Genomic DNA, 17837 nt, shown 5'->3' on the forward strand with positions numbered 1-17837 from the left:
AATTAAAACTCCCAAACGGTCGCGATTTAAAATGAAATTCGGTCTTCTAAAATTTCAGGTAACCGCGCTCGTAACTAAAAGTATACTAATGATAAGGTAGGAATATTATGTACGTAGGGAGAAATACGGGTAAAAACCAGATAAATATCGGATCGGTAGGAAAATGATTAACAAGAGTACGAGATAGGGATATGGGGCTGTAATTTTCGGCAATAAAGGGAAATTTAATTAGTACGATAATTTATTACAGGTAGGAAAAGTAAGAAATTTTCAGGTAGGGAAATGAATATGTGACTACACGGGTAGGTAGGATTGGGGGATTATTCGATGAATAAAACAATTTATTTACTTGGTAGATTTATTGCACATTTTTATACAGCGGATAAGTGTAAGAATGGGGTAGGTAGGATTGGGGGATAATTTCGGGTGGGAAAATTTATTTACTTTATAGATTCATTATTGTACACTTTTATGGAAGTGAATTTTACAATTTACTTTTTTATACAAATTTACTTGCACAAAAGTGTACAATAATAATGCAAAAATATGTATAATAATAATGAGATATGGTTATGAATTATATACTAAATGATATATTTTGTCGCGAAAATTGTTAATATCAAATTGTATAACATCGTACAAAATTGTATGTCTAATTTGTGTAAACGGATTACACGAAATCGAAATGCATATAACACGAAATTACTTAAATTAAAAAACATTAATTATCATTTTTTCTCAATTTCATATTTTATATCCTCTTATTGACTTTCGTGATAATCTTTTAGCAGTGAAAATCCTTAATCATTTCGGGAAATTTTAAAAAAATTTGTGTTGGAGATTGTTGCCAACTTTTCAAATGTATAAAAATTCAAAATTTTAATTAAATCACGAAGATTTCATGCTAAGCTTGTGATCGAATATTAACTTTTTCTCATAACATTTGACTTTTACGTTTTAGAGATTCGCGAATGTAGTTCGAGAGAATAGTCTCGAGATTTTGGTAACGTTTTTATCAGTTACAAGTTAAAAATCGCGAAACAAAGCTGAAGTTAGATGTAAAGAAAACGATTTATTGTTGATTCTGAAACTAAATTAATTCTAAAACAATTTTCTAAAATTCTTTCGCCAAATATTTGCGAATACCGCGTTCTTACCACGTCTTCCTCGGCGATAAAATCTTATCGCCCTCGCATCAGGTAAACGTATTATACTTTTAATACACAGTTGGAAAATTTGTGTTTTCTGGTTAAAAATCATGCCGGTTAAAATTGTTATGTTAAATGTTTAACACATTCATGTGCTAATTTAATATATGTATTGCTCTTGTGTTAAGTGACCCCCCCTCTCTCTCTCTCTCTCTCTCTCTCTCTCTCTCTCAAATGTAAAATTATTAAAATACTGAAAAGAAATTTTAAAACAACACAATGTGCACTTATTTTTTAATCTTACAGAATACATATGTTCTATATTATAAGTAACAGATTTATCTGTTAAAATTTATCTGTTAAAATTTCCAGAATAAAATGTTGAGTTTATTGTATATAACATAAGTGAGAGTGATTTCGAACCGTCATTTGACTTATTACTGTCTGTAAAACGTAAAAATTATATTTTTAAAAATTCATTTTGTCATTAAAAATGTGTTAATTTTACACAAAATTTATTTTAAATTATTTAGAGATTTGCATTTATTTTGTGTTACAATATTAACAGAGTATTAGTGTGATCATTTAATATATCCATATTATGTTAAATTAGCACAAAAATTGGTTTGGACCGTTTAAGACATGTAATATCTATTAAATTTAACACAAATTTTTCAACTGTGCATAGATAAATGGCCCCATTTTTTCGCATTCGGTTTTGGTGACAAAATAGGTGCCAAACGAAAGATTTCGTCACGCTGATTACAGATATGTCAATCTCAGAGTGTACCTATGGTATGGTATTTACTCCAAAGGTTCCAGTGCCGAGAAATGGCGTTATAAATGCCTTTGACCGAACCTATTGGTTAGATACAGGAAATAAAAGAGCCCCAGATAATAATTCACTTAATCCACTTAAAACTTATCAGGTTCATAGAAAATGCAGGGCGATGTCATTAGCATCTACCATTGGTAAACCTTTTAGTCGGCTCCAATTCGGTTTTGTGCCCGATATCTCTAGAACGTCAAATAGGTACACTCTGAGACTGACATATCTGTAATCAGCTTGACGAGACCTTTCGTTTCGGCACCTACTTCGTCACCAAAATCGAATGCGAAAAAAGTGGGCCCGATCTTGTTCTCACTCTTTCATACATAACATTTATGGCAGAGAAAGCATCTCTACTGCGGAACCGTTCCACCCGAATTTAGCTACGTTTGCGCGTTAGTTTCTTGTGCAAAATGAATACAATATTTTTGTCCAATTGTGTAGCGACTTGCATGACACGTACGCGAGTCGCCACTTCCGCGGGTCCGCGGCTACCTTGCGAGAGGACGAATCGCGCGATTCACGACGGAATCGCGCGCTCGCATTATCCACGATGATGCCGAGGCATACCTATCCGGCTTGTGCCTCGCATACTGGATCAGATACTCAATATAGAGGAGCCGAGAGAAAGCCGCTATTGTCCGTCTACGCGCACCTAGTATCCAACATCCCTGCCTATTATTGATCGTGATACCTGCATGCCGAAGGATTGTCAACCGCGTCGCGATGTCCCCGATGCATCTCGGCGCACATGACTCGTCGACATTTGTCGACGGATCTGCCGGAAGCTGTCGCGAAGCTGATTGTCAATTGTCTTGGCATTGCGCTCGCCGATCTTCCGAGCGCTTGCTTAATTAAGTCGGTTCATTATCGATGACGAAGTTACAAAATTTTGCGACACTCGGTAGCTTCCGGGATTATAAAATCGCGAACTTGCGTAACTTCAAGATATTCACTTCGCCAAGTTCGGGGGAATACTTTGAAGCTAGTTCTCGATCTTTTTCCGATGCAACTTGTTTACCGTCTCTTTTGGGTACCAGTAGTTCTCCGGGAGCGAACGGTAACTTGAAATCGCCAGTGCACACTCTCGACTTCCGCACCCACGTCGGTCCGACACGGTGTTATTAACCCGAAATGTTTCGCGATGGGGGACAACGGGAGACGTAACTAACGGGGATTTTCTCTTTTCCACCTTTGTCTCTTTGTATTTGCCGACCAGGCAGAAACTGATATGAGACGCGCCGACATATTACTTCAACTTGGGCGCTGATTAGCACGCGGCGCATATGGAGAAATGCCGGGAAATGCGACGAAACGGAGATAAAGCCTAGGCGAGACCGTCGGGATTACGCGGCGAAGATAAGCGGGCGCGGTCAAATTGTACGCGGCCGTTCTCTCCGCGCAAAACGCTCATTTCGGAGGAAATTAATTTTCTTCGAACTCTCTCTCGCTCCCGCGTTCGAAAACTAATTTCCCCCCGAAACGCCCGCACGGCGGATGGCGAGCGAGGATTGATTTTGCACGCCGGATTGTAAACGAACGCCGGGGCGACATTCTCTCTCGCGAAAATGCCTCTGAAATAAATCTGCGCGCTGCATTTTGCGTGTCCGCGCTTCCCCCCCTCCCCCCCCGTTCGATTGTGACTATCCTTGATTCCACGCGTTTGCGTGCATCTCGAAACTTATGCGATCCCGCGCTTGTCAGCGAACTCTGATAGCGAATTCGGTTGGTTGCACTAGTGCGCACTGAGTGCACACTAATAGCGTTTTTCACTGGAAGGAACTGAGTGCGCACCGAAATTGCACAAGTGCACACCGATACTGCACGATGTTTCTGAAAGTGCGAGTTTCTTGCACTCCCAGTTAAACATTCGACGCAGATCAAGTGTCACGTTTTTTCGTTCTTAACCTTTCTACGTACGTACGAATTTGTTATAATGGAAGAATTTGAAGTGAATTTTAAAGTGAATGATAAGTTGCTAACAATAAAACTGCAACCAAGCGAAGTGGGACTTTACAATAAAGTTTTCGATTTTTGGAATTTTTCGTGATTCTTCATTCCAAAGTTTTTCGTCACTACTAGATGATGATGATGAGGATAGCACATCTAAAAACTGGTATTAATATCCCGCGCTGCCATATTGCACTAGATCGACACCGTCTTGGGGCTCGTGCCGAGTTTCTGCACTAAAATGCAAAAACTCGACACCAAGTTTTCCAGTGAAACAGTGCGCACCGCCTTCGTGCACACCGAAAAGCTCAATGAAACACGCTGCTCTTGACTAGTGCGCACTCAGTGCGCACTAGTGCAACCAGTGAAAAACGCTATAAGCCTTGTTTCCAGTCAATTCTTACATTTAAAGATCATCTTAAATACCTCTTGCAATATTTCTTATCCAGAAAAATGGTCTGTACAACGTTTACACGGATCATTTCTTTTTTTTATTAAATACCCTTTGAACGTGTATTTAAGACAAAGTTAAATATAAAAACTGACTATAAACAAGCCTTAGTGTGCACTCGTGCGCACTAGTGCAAGTAACCGAATTCGCTGTGAGTAACGCGGCCTCCCGGATGTCGCAGCAAGTTCTCGTTTCGCGATTATTCTCGCGTGATTCCGCGGAGTCCTTTACTTCGGCAGATCCTTGAATACTTCGCGGCCGAAGCGACTATTAATAGAAATGCGAATCACGAGGCGGGGGCAAGGTTGCTGAAGGAGCGCGGCCGTCTCGACTTCGCGAAGTCGGTCGCGCGAGTACGCGCCTATTAATAAACAAAATTAATCGCATTTGCACAGATGCGGCGCCGCGGCGCGCGTGTGTCGCTTCATCCAATGGGACGTGACGGCTCGATCGGAATATCCAATGTGTAGCCGAGCGATAAGAGCGAGCTAATAGCGGTCGAGATATCAATCTGCGACATTCTAACGATAATTCAGTTATGAAATACAATCTTCGGTCTTATCTGCGCCGTCTAATTAACGTTTAAGGACATTCTTAATTGTAGGGTGAGGTGACCAAACTCCGCATCAGACACCAAATGCGGATCAATCACTTCAATTTGGCTCTTTTATGCAGGGTGTTGGACTGACAATGAATCTAATCCGCTCTATTCGTATAAATAAGAGGTTAGGCCGTGTGTCATAAACAATTCTTCGCGCGCCTAGCAACGCTGATCGCGGGACAGCCGCATCTCACTGCGAGCTTGAATTGGGCGGTGGGCCATAATAATTAATAACTCGTTAACTATTGGGAAAATTGCAAAATGGTAGAGGACTTTTCGACTCAGTCTAGTCCGCTCTATCCGTAAATAAGAGGCGAGGCGGGTATTACACAACGCCCTGTATATTTACAACTTTATGCTGTGTTGTCGGTATCATAAAAGGCACCGGCGTGTTCTCGCGTCGCTCATTAGCGACTCATCAAATTGCCGATCCACATTTCCGCTCCGCATGTGGTCACCTCACCCTACAGATTTCAACTTCCGTCTCCTCTCGAGAAACACAGCCCGAATCGTGTTCCTCTCGACGCCCCGGCACTTTGCGTCCGTATCGATTCTCGTCTTCGGTCCTGAAATCACGGCCGAGAGAGATTCCAGCCGAATTGCGGGCTGGACATCGCGCGGCTCACCGCGGCTCGTGCTCGAGGCCGAGGCCGACCGAGTGGTGCCGAGCCGGGTCGAGCTGAGCCGAGCGGAGACAAGCTTAACGAGCGGACGACGTCGACGACGAGCGCGCGCGCTCGCTTCGTTGCGGCGCGGCGCGGCGCGGCTACGCGCGGAGCCGCGATAAAGCCGACGAGCAGAGCGGATGCGCCGCTTCGCAGCGGGTGACGCGACTGCAGCTGCACGCCCATTCAGTAGCGGACGCGCGTTCGACGCCAAGGCGCACTCGTTTTCGCTCGTACGGAGCAAGAGGAAGCTCCTCCGGCCCGTCGAGAGGAGAGACGAGATCGAAGCGCTGCTGAAACCTGCGGGTTTCAAATAGATGCTCCAAAGTTGCGACGCGGTGCTATCTTCGTCTCGTTATCGGCTCCAACTTTCCAAGTTACGCCGCGACAAAAAGTAACGAGCGAGAGTCCCCGAGAGAACGACAAAGGGGGGAAAAAAGAACTATTCTCCTGGGAGAGATAAAGGGATTTTATTGTCAATATAGGCGATCGAGAGTAATTCCTTTCCATTTGAGTCGCGGAGACGCCGTGAGATTAAGAAGCCGTCGGGGAAAATGGGCCTCGCAGTTAGGGGGTTGATGGAATCGTACGTTCGACTTCCGTCGACGAGAGAGCGGTTTCACTCTGGTCGCGAAATGCGCTCAATTCCGCGAACGGTCCAATTAGCGTCCCCCGATGATCCGATATCGCGCAGCCTCTCGCCGTCCTCGCTCCGGGAGTCCGGCTCGCGCGTACCTCCGCCCCTGTTACGAGCCGGTGGTGGTTTACTCGCTCGGCGTCCGCCCGCTTCTCTCTCACCACCTCGCTTTCTTTCTCTCGCGCGCGCGAGACGAGGCGAGGCGAGGCGCGTCGCGCGCGCGGAGCCGCGCGCGCGGAGACGCGCTGAGTCGAGAATCGAGTCGGGTCGAGCGGCGCCGAGCGGTGCCGAGCGGGACCGAGCGCCGGGGTCGAGCGGAGCCGAAGGCCCCGCCGCGGTGGTCGTGACGCGCGCGCGGCGCGCGGCGGCACCGCGCGCGAGTAGCACCACACCGGCGGAGCGTGTGTGTGCGTGCGTGCGCGCTCCTGTCCGCTTACTCCGCTCGCGCTCCGTTCCGCCTGGCTCGTACTGAGACTCCAGCAGAGTCGTTGGCGTCCTCGCGCGCGCGCGTCATCGGCGTCCGCCTCGTCGGTGCCGCTGCCCCCGGTCAATCGTCTTCCCTCGCCGCGTGTGAGTACGCCGCGTCCCTTCCGACTGGCCCGCGCGCGTGCATGGACGACACGCGCGCACGAGCCGACGAGGATATAGCCCTGGATTCGTCCCGCTTACGCTCGTCCGCTCGGCTCGGCTCCGCCGCGAGCATCGCCGCCGCCGCCGCCGCCGCCGCCGCTGCCGCCACCACTGCCACCGCCGCCACCGCCGCCGTCGCCACTACCACCACCTCCGCCGCCTCCTCGGCCGCCGCCGCCACCTGCCGCGTCGCGAGGCGCAAGAGAAAGAAGAGGAGGCGTCAGCGACTTGCTACGAGCAACGACGACGCGCCCGGCGTCGCCGTCGTAGTCGAGAGCACCGCGACCGCCACCGCCGCCGACGTCGCCGCCGCCGCCGCCGCCGCCGCCGCCGCCGCCGACGACGACGCCGACGCCGTCGTCGTCCTCGAGCCCGACGGTGACGTCGCCGTCGACGCGGCCGACGCCGACGCCGCGGCCGACGACGACTCCGACGCCGCGGAGACAGACCCAGCGGCGGCGCGGGTCGATAAACTGAGGAGCCGCCTCCTCGGCGAGCAGCACACGAGCGGGGTCGGTGGGGAAGCAGCCCAGCAGCTACGCGTCGGAGGAAGCGGCTCGCGCGCGGCGGCCGCCTCCTCCGTCGGCACCACCGCCGGCGTCACGCTTCTCAATCGACGCGCCGGCAAGCGCTCGCCACGGCGATGCAACGCCGGCGGACGTAGAAGCGCGATGACGATGGACCTGCAGCGGCTGATCAACGAGGTGCACGCGAGGCCCGCGATCTGGGACCAGAAGAACGTCAACTACCACAACCGCGACGTCATACTGAGAATGTGGCGGGAGATCGCGAGGGCATGCGAGGTGTCGAGTGAGTATACGGGGCCCGGCCGGCCGCTGCTCCGGTCCCCCGATCGACGGGGCTGCGACGCTCTCTCTCTCTCTCTCTCTCTCTCTCTCCTCCACCGCTCCGAGCGCTGTTCACTGCAACGCGTTCGCGTGCGTATCGCCACGCACGTGCGCGTGTGGGTGGCTCGCCGGCGAGACTCGGTTGGTCGCCGGTCGGCAGGGTGGGATGCGCTGCCTACGAGTCCATTGGTCGAGCCGGGTCTCTACATTGTAAACGTACGGAGAGGCTCTCCGGCGTCGCGAGCTCTCCGCGACCTCAGGGTCACGGAGAGATATCTCGGCATGCCTAATGCGAATACGTGAGAGAGGGGGGGGGGCAGGGACGAGGTCCGGCGAAATCGGGGGAGGAACGGGAGGGCGAGAGGCGTCGGTAAAGACGAAGAGTCGAGCGCGCGCGGGCCTCGAGAGCGCGATGCGCCGCGCCGGCCGGCCGGCCGAACGCGGACCGCTCGCTGGAACCGCGCTCGTCCGGAAGGTCGATAGCTCGCGAAAGGAGAGGCCGGCCAGACGGACAGGCTGCTAGTTCGCGCGGATCTCCGCCAGGTTGCACGCCGATACCGCGGGGTATGCGCCACGGGTTTCCTGCTTTTTTTTTTCTTCCTCTTCTGCTTCCCGAGCGAGCGGAGCACGTGCGCGATCCGTCACGACGATATCGTAGGGTGATGCTCCGCTGACCGGGATAGCTGACTCGTAACCTGGTCACAATGTCTGGAAAATGTTCACCCGTTACCAATAGTTGTACAGCACGATTGTTACTCGCAGGGTGTGGAAAGAGAGGGTTGAGAAAACGAAGCGAGAAAACCCAGCAAACGTAGATCGATAAATTCATGTTTTCGGAATCGTACAATTCTTCAGTTTGGTTAAGATAAATTCCATCTATTCGGAAGAAGAGAACGCAGCGATTCCTCAAACTCCAAGATTTGCAAAAGGTTTCCACACTCCTCGCGTTTCCACGCGCGCTCCTCACCTTCGTATCGCGAGTCCTTCCAAAATAAATAATTGTTTACGAAAATATGAATTTTTCGACTATGCTTGTTAGGATTGTTTTGCTCCGTTTTAATACTGTCTGTTTTTAACGCCCTGTAAACATCTATTATTTGCAAACATTGTCTTCGCATAATTCGCGAGATTCGAGACTCAAGACGGTTATTGTGCGTTACTTGAAACAAAAATTCGGAGCGTAAAGCCGCATCTACACTATATAACAAAACATGCTATATAGCAAAGTTATACAACTTGTTACAAAAAGAAAAGAAAAAATGTTATATAACATGATGTTGTATAACATTTTTCGTGTTATATAGCAGGTTATATGTTATCCATTAGTTGTCGGTAAAGATCAAAGGAAGTTATAAAACTTTATGTTTATGAGGTATTCAAAATCAAAACTTGTCATCCTTGCAAAGTTTTTGAAACTACCGTCACACCGAATTTCTCCCGTCAATATATCTCTGTCATCTCTTTCAAGATCTGCTATAAGGGTTGTACCACTATATTTTTTTCGAGCTTCTAATGATGGTCGCACCCAGAATCGCCGTTTAGTTCTAATATGTTGTCTAGTCAAAATTACACAAGCTGCTGCTGCGAGAATTGCATCCTCTACGTTTGACGCCATTATGAATACTGAGATGAAAAATGTTTAACAACTTGTACATAAAATTATTGTTACAAAAATAGTGTCCAATAACAAGTTATATGAAGTCATATAACAAGTTATACAACAATGTTAAAAACAAAACAAAAACATATAGCATGTTTTGTTACATAGTGTAGACCCGGCTTTAGACATTATCTCAAAGGTACAGGACAGCTATTCTGCTGAGGCCCTAAATACTCCAATGCTAAAATAATGAAAATACTATAAGTCGCATTCGATCGATAAATCGTTCCAATTGATTATCGCGAGTAGAAAGGTGGCGAGTTCGCTTATTATACGATTTAAACGCTCGATCTCAAACGTCTCGTCGGTAAACTGGAGAAAGGAAACTAACGAATAGCGGGTAAATTTTGGGGCGAGTATTTCGAGGGGCTCTTTCCAAGTGACGCACGTAAAAACGCGGCCCCGTCGCTCTGTTCCAGCGGACGTCGCCAAGTCCAAGTGGAAACACCTGCGCGACAACTTTCGGAACGAGCTGAAAAAGACCTATCGGGGCAAGTGCGACGGTGTCGGCGGCACCGAGCACGACTCCAAATGGGTCTGGTTCAAGAGCCTGTTCTTCCTGCGGGACCAAATGAACTCGAGGGTGATCGGCTGCGCGCTGTCGCAGAACTGCGTCGGCGCGACGGTCGGTATGCGCTCGTCACCGGACGGCACGCAGATCGAGCCGCAGATCGATATACTCGAGGGCCACGAGGAGACGCAGTTCGACGACCTGGACGGCGACTCCTGCCAGTCGTTGCTGTCTAACGATGACGGCCTGCACCAGGTAATGCCTCCGCCCAAGATGAACAAGATAATCGGCCGGAAGCGGGCGCTGATGGACGCGATCGACAACGATTACGGCGTGGAGGTGGATCGAAAGCGGTACGAGTCGCTGCAGAAGAGGCTGGCGATCGGCCCCGAGGACGAGGACGACACCTACCACTTCCTCATGAGCGTGCGGAATCCCCTGAGGAGTCTGCCGCTCGACAGGCAGATGTTCGTTCGTCTCAAGATTCAGGAGTTGGTCTACAACGAGATCAACTCGCAGAATCAGCAGCAGACCGCGGGCCGCGGAGTCTACGACGCTTCCTCGCAGGGCCAAGACGTGAAACCCCCGCGCGCCGGCAACGGCGGCAACGGCGTCGTCGTCGGCGGCGACGTCGTCAGCGACATGTCAAATCCGGCGTCGTTGCTGCAAAACTGCACGCCCGAGGGCACCGGCGACGACGCCTTCTTCGGCTGACGAGAGCCCGTTTGCAGTTTAATTTGCTAATAGGCGTAAGGATTATAATTTTAATAGAGAATAAACAATGGTATTTTTTCAATAACACTCGCGCAATCTTGGAGCGCGTTCTCTCTCCCCGTCCCGTCACGTCCCATCGTCGATTCCTTTCAGCTTGTACGAGTTTTCAATTTAAAACCGCAGCCGTACGGTGAAATTTTCTCGTTTGGCGAATCAACTCAAGATATCGCTAGGGAGGCAACTTCTTTAGATAAGATCGCGTTCGCGTTCGCATCCGAGCGAAGAGAAAGAAATCGTTCGCGATAAACCCAAGTTGCTTAAGGCCGCGATGAATTTAACCGAGAGGATAGTCCTGTAATTTACCGTCCCATTTCGCGAAATTAAGTCGTCCGTGAAACGGGTTTGCATGAATATTCACAAAAATTAATAAACGCCATTCGACATGTATACTATCGCTTTACAGCGGGGAAACGACACTTGAAATATCTTCGCCTTTGTCGTCGGCTGGTCAGAGGCCTTTTAATTAATGCGGCACCGGTCGCCGGCGCAATTAGTGTTATTAGCGCCCGCACCTATCTACGTCATAGACAGAGACCTAATTATGTTTTATCGTGGTAATTGATTTCTCGGTTCGCGCATTTCGCCGCGTTTTTCACTCATCGCGATTAAAAGGCGCGCGGGTCAGCGGGAAAAACATCTACGTTAAAGCTGATCCGGCTCGACGAGGGCAGCGATCAGGCAACGTGAGGGAGAGGTTGCCCTGATCGTGGGAAAATAAACTGGGAGGGCGCGGAATCGACCGAATTTACCAACGTCGCACGTACATCACGTTCGTTAACGCCGAGGGGGAAACCGCTGACCAAAATCTTGTACATACACCAATGCCCACTAATGCCCAGTGGACATTACTGTATCTTGTTATCTTATTTTATCTTATTTTATCTTTATAATGCCCCAACAAGGCCTAATGCCCAAACTAATACCTATATAATGCCTAGTAATGCCGCAAATCTGTACACCACAATGCCCTCATCGGTTTATCCCTAGATATTATAAATTCTTTCTCAAGACACTTTTACGGCATTCAGCTTGATTATGCGTGTACTCGGTCTCGCAGATGTGTGCATAAGCGACGAAAGTTAACGTACAAGCAAGGATAAATTATTAAAGGGACATATTAACCTATTTATATCAGTGAGGCTCGAAGCATGTTGTGCGAAACCCGTCGCTTTCTTTTTTACGACGGATTCTAGTTTCGACGAGTTTCCTGAAAAACCAACTAATGAGGTACGGAACGTGAATAGAGGTATCGCACCTGCGTCATTACGACACTCCTCTCGAGGATTGTAAACCCTCTCATAGCGCTGAAAAGTTCTCGCAAATCTTCCATCTAAACATTTTTTGTAAGAATGTTTTAACAATTCATACCGAAAACACTTTGGCCATCTCGACGTACGAGCTGCGTGAATTTCGCAAAAATTGTGTCTTTTATTGATGATATTAACATGGAGACGTCTCTTATGAAATGACCGAGTTATATGATAAAATTATTAAGACCAGGGCCCCGATTCTTGAATTCATTCGAAGAAGAAACGTATACGAAAATTCTGCTCTGACAGAAAAGTTGAAAGTTGATTGGCTATTCGCATGGCTTTAACCAATCGACTTTCAACTTTTCTGTAAGAGCAGAATTTTCACATACGTTTCTCCTTCGAATAAATTCAAGAATCGAGCCCCAGGCATTTTATCTTGATACGTAATTCAGACAAACCTATCATGTTTTCTAATATTGAAATAATACTGATCGATGGATGGGTAGCGTTATATGCTGTGAAAATTAATGGCATACCGTTCGTTATAATATGTTTTTTTTTGGTACGCACGGGAGGGAACTGAGTAAAATATGAGGGCGTGTAGTCACGTTATTACTCCGTCCTACACGTTGCAAGCGGAATAGAAAAACAGAGTCATTCTGCCCGGACTGTGTTGATGGGTGGACATCGATCATTTACTGGTCACGCGTGCTGGAACAGCGCGTATCGATCATATTTTCGAAAAAAAGGAAAAGCTTCGCTTTATCATAATGATTATGTCCGACAGGACAGCGTTATTTTTTGCACACGTTCACTACAGATTTATTAAATTAAAAAACTGATTACCGAAAAACGACACACGAAAATGTACACCTTATGAGTTAACGGGATAAAATTAATGGAATTAATTCCAATTAATATTTTTATTTGCTCGTTTATTGCTGAAAAATCGCCTAAGAAAGAGATTCGTCGCTCCGTAAGTCACTTTAAAGAAACAAAGTCAGCTCAGCGAAATAATAATCAACAGTATTGTAACGATGGAGTAAAAATTTGCGGCCAATCCGCCGCCGTAAAAAAATATTAACTAGAATCGGTTCCGCTCAATTTATTCCCAAGACGTCGAAAATAAGTGACGATAAGGGGATATTGTTTTAAATGTCTATGCTTAAGAGATTCTCGACTAATAAAATATATTTTGCCGTTACGGGCGATTTGCCAGATTTTACGATCGTTTCTCTGGAAACCCGCGGTTCCCTGATGAGCTCGCAGAGATTTTGTAACAAGCCGGTGCATCGCCGCCGATTCAATTTACGAAAATTTCACAACTCGATTAACGGCGATACTTCATCCAATCGCGTTATGGCACCGACGTCGCCGAGTTAATGGACAGTTATTATGCCGGACCGGCGGATAATGGCCGATGGATATTGCGGCGGATGGCCGATATGGAGGCGCTAATTTTGTTGTCGCGCCCGGCACGCTACGTCAAAACGCGATCCCTGATGCTGGGCCGCGTGTACGCACACACGCACGCATTGTCCCCGTGTGTGGGCGATAGAGCCCTCTCGCGAGGCTATCGAGCGCGCTTTGATCCGGCGTCTATCGCTCTCGCTACTTTGATATCCCGATTAACCGCGATCCTCGAAAATTTTATATCGCGCTCTCACACGCCGTGCGGAATTTCGCGTTTTTTTTTTTTGGTACTCGACAATACTCGAGGCTTGGAAAATCGGTAATCACGAATGACGCTTTCTATTTCGAGCCGACGTCGAATGTGGAGGAGCAATCTGATCGATGGCGAGAGGGCGAAGAGGCCACGAGTACCCTCGCGTGGTTTCCGGGAAGAACCCGGGAGGGAGGGAGAGGGAGAAAAGTTAATCTTCCCAACTTTAAAAATAAATTCTCTCGAGGTTCCCGGGAAGGTGGACCACCGTCGGCGGCGATCGTTCAATCTGCCGTCAAGTGTTTTTGCCCGCCGTACATGAGCATCGCGATAATTGTACCGCGAACTTGCCAACTCGTCGGGGAGCGGCAGGATGTATATTTCATCGCAACCGAGCGGCTTCATCGCGGAATTGTCGCCCCCGTTATAGGCGCAGCCCGTATTGACTAGAATCAGCGCGATATACCTCGATGCACCGTGACTGTTGCACGGCTATATAGCAACGTGATGTCACTGCCACCGCACGCGAGTCCGCTGAATGCGGCGTATTGTGCGACGTCCCGTCCCGGTCCCGCCCGCGCGAGCCGTCCCGATAACGTCGTTCGTAGCTCCTGAGTGAGTTTGCGCCAGTTTCTGAGGTGGTTGCACCGCTGCCGGTTATTGAACATCGAAGCGACGCGCGCTTTGAGTTTAATTAAACCAGGTTATTAAGGGACGACGTGAAGCGCGAGCGGGCGAACGTGCGCCCTAACTGCTCGGCACACAGACCCGGCATTTGTAGAATCGACGGATAACGCGGAGTCTCTCGGGACGGGATATCTGCCGCGAGAGAACGCGGAGATAAAGACGTGTTCCTTTTCAGTTGATTAGACTGAAGCCCGATCTACATCTTCGCGTCTAGAGACATTTTATTTTGCAGCCAATAAACACGTTTAACAATTTTGTGCAAGTTGATAAACTGTATACAGGGTGTACTAAAACCACCGGATATCCTTTCAATCATAAATTCTTTAGAAATTTTCAAGACAAAAATTCTAATACAAAAATGTCGAGGCTATAATAGTTTTTAAATAATAAGCGATTACATTTCACAAATGACAGGCCTGAGATTTCGCGCGCGCAGGTACGGCGACACGACAAGTGATAAAGGTGTTCCTACGAATATCGCCCTTTTTTAGCATAGTGACAACTTTCACAACAGACTTAACGATTTATTCTCGAATTAATTGTTCCTCTTGTTATCTTTAATCATTTCTTTTGTTAACTTTGTGTAACGTCTTATTAATAAAAGGGAGGGGTTCACTATGATGAGCATCTTGATCAGACTGATATCCTTCGATGTAGTCGATCTCCGATATTCTGAGTAAACTTGGAATTTTCAGTTAGATTCAATCTAGTCTCCTGCCTCTCTTTATCCTCAAGTTTTTAAAATAACCGGATCATCGTCTTCCCAAATATTTTCTGTCCCGTTAAACGGTGACTTTGGTTCTCGCTCGCTCGCGAGTTTTCCATCGTGACGAGCAACGATCTATTGCAAGGACATTGTGCTCGATAACAGTCTGAAGCCAAAATTAATTCGGGCTTTTCCTCATTTGTGAGTTCTCTTGTGCGCGTTACCGCGAATACCGGCAAACTCTCGGTTATCGTTGAGAAAGTTCGCGTTTCCGGTTCTCCGCGTCGCATCTCACTTCGCGTCTCTGTCGAGGCGGAATCGGCAATCGTTTTGGCTTGAGGTCAGCCTCAGTGTAACCGAAACAGGAACACTTTTATCCAGGGTTGTAAACCGGAGCAAAAATACGTTCTTTGGAGCGGTTTTAAACCGGTTCGAATTTAAAAACCGCCCCGAAAACCGAATGAATGAAGTAAATTATTTAGAACTTGGAATGCAAATCGAACCGAACTGGTGAAATTTGCACATTTACCACCTCTCCAGCTATGTAGCAAAGACTCAAACGTGGTAAATCTTTTTAAATAAATTAAATCCTTTTTAGATAAAGAAACCGCTCCAAAACCGGTTTTTCATGTTCCGGTTCGAAACCGGAGCGTTTGAAATCATAATCAAAAATGGTTCGCTCCGGATCGGAACGATTTTATAATTGAAATTTGGATCCGTTCTCTCGGAGCGGATACACTTCAATGGTTCGGTTCGGTTTACAACTCTGCTTTTATCACTTGTCATGTCGCCGTGCCTGAGCGCGCGAAATCTCAGACCTGTCATTTGTGAAATATAATCGCTTATTATTTAAAAACTATCATAGCCTCGACATTTTTTTATTAGAATTTTCCCCTTGAAATTTTCTAATTTTAATCTGCGATTAAAAGGATATCCGGTGGTTTTAGTACACCCTGTATTATACATTGCACAATGTGTTTTGTCAACAAATTTTTTAAGCATCCAAGTTTAAGCGTCCAAGTCCATATCGATTTATCTGTATAAAATGTTTCTCGTTGCGAAAAGCACATTGTAGATTAGACTTGACAATCAGAGACTATACGGAGAAAATTTTCTCGTAAAATTTATCGTTAAAATGATGTAATTATGAGACAACGTGGCATTTCCAAGAATTTTATGATAGTTTTTGAAATTTTACTGTACTTTTACTAGTAAAATGTATAATTTTTCAAAAACTCTTCCATAGAATTCTTCGAAATGTCGTCCCACAATTACAGCATTTTCAGGATAAATTTTAAGCCTAATCTACAACGTGCTCTTTGCGTCTAGAAACATTCTGTTTTGCCAACAAATACGTTTACAAAATTTGTCCAAGTTCATAAATTGTACATTGTACAACCGTACATTGTCGACAAACTTCTCAAGTGTTTTGATTTGCTTATACGAAATCGAATCTTTCTAGATGCAAAGAACTGTAGATTGGATTTTAAGAACAAATTCTCTCCGTGTAGTAAAATCAGATTGCAACCTCGAGTCTCCAATTTTACGAAACTCAACGTATTTATCGTCCCGATTATTACCATCTTTTTTCAATTTCCACAAGCTACCGAGAGAGCGGCACGGATTATATACCTCCCGAACCCATTCATCTCCGTTCCTTGCCGGTCCTTCCCGCAGGAATTCGCAGCATGACGAGGTAACTTTTCGCCCGGCTAGAACAGCCGCTACCGTCTGGACGAGATGCACTAATAGGTATATTAACATGGTATATCGACCGAACGGCTTAGTCGAAAGCCCCGTCAAGTCCAGCGCCAACGCACCGCTCTCTCAGCTTTTTCCGAAAGAGATTAGTATCCTCTCCTTTGTGTACCCTCTTACCCTTCGCTTTATCCTTTCTTGCAACTTGTTCGAGGGAAATTTACATGACTAATTTTGGATAGGCTATCGGTGACGTAAAACCGAGAAGCAAAATAATAAAATTTTTAATATTCAAGGCATATAATTTACAGTTACCGAATTAGAAATCTCTTTTGATGGCGAACAGATATTCCGTGGGAGCGCGAATCGTTTAAATCGCTTTTCATTAAAAAAAAAACCGGCGGTTTCGACTACAATTAATCGCGAGCAAGGAACACGTTTACTTTTCGGTTCGGCCTGGTCGCACGGACAAAGTACGAAAACGGGGGCGGGAGAGATGACAAAGATTCACTTTGATCATAAAGTGAAATGCAATCACTTCCTATTCTCTTTTTTCTACCGCCATCGTGTGTCCGACCAGCGCGTTCCATAAAAGAGTTCATCCTCTATGACCCGAGGCTCCGCGTTCAACATCACGTATCCCATTTCTCTTTCGGCGAAATAAATCACGTAAGTTCGTCTTACGATAGAGCAATGACCGACATGCAGTTTGCTCAACGATACGAACGCGATTATCGTCACGTACTCAGAGAAAATGATTTCTTTGGATTTCATAAATTGTGTTGTATCCAAACAAATTTGATATTTGGAGTGGTCCAAACAAATCATTTGTTTGAGTTTGAGAAATAATATATATATACAGGGTGTTATGTAATACCCGCATCAACGCTTATTGTGGGATAGAGTGGACTAGACTAAGTCGAAAAGCCCTCTACCATTTTGCAATTTTCGCAAAAGTCAGCGAGTTATTAATTATTAAAAATCGCTGTCTTAGGCCGGCCCACTGCCCAATTCAAACATGCGGCGAGATCGATCGATCGTTACAACTCTCTGCGCTCCTAGTAACGATCGATCGATCTCGCCGCACGTTTGAATTGGGCAGTGGGCCGGCCTAAAACAGCGATTT

At 46.8% G+C, this 17837-nt stretch overlaps 1 protein-coding gene across 1 annotated transcript; it reads left to right on the forward strand.

Annotated features, from left to right (window-relative positions):
* Window positions 1–1918: 1918 nt before the first annotated feature.
* Window positions 1919–11511, forward strand: LOC105562937. Its single transcript, XM_012014127.1, has 3 exons — window positions 1919–2120; window positions 7359–7721; window positions 9839–11511. Exons 1-3 carry the CDS (start codon window positions 1919–1921, stop codon window positions 10642–10644), a joined length of 1371 nt encoding a protein of 456 aa, XP_011869517.1. The 3' UTR covers window positions 10645–11511.
* Window positions 11512–17837: the final 6326 nt, after the last annotated feature.

This window comes from Vollenhovia emeryi, unplaced genomic scaffold (genome assembly GCF_000949405.1).
Source record: "Vollenhovia emeryi isolate VEMERY1.0 unplaced genomic scaffold, V.emery_V1.0 DF939182.1, whole genome shotgun sequence".
NCBI classification, from domain to species: Eukaryota; Metazoa; Arthropoda; class Insecta; order Hymenoptera; family Formicidae; genus Vollenhovia; species Vollenhovia emeryi.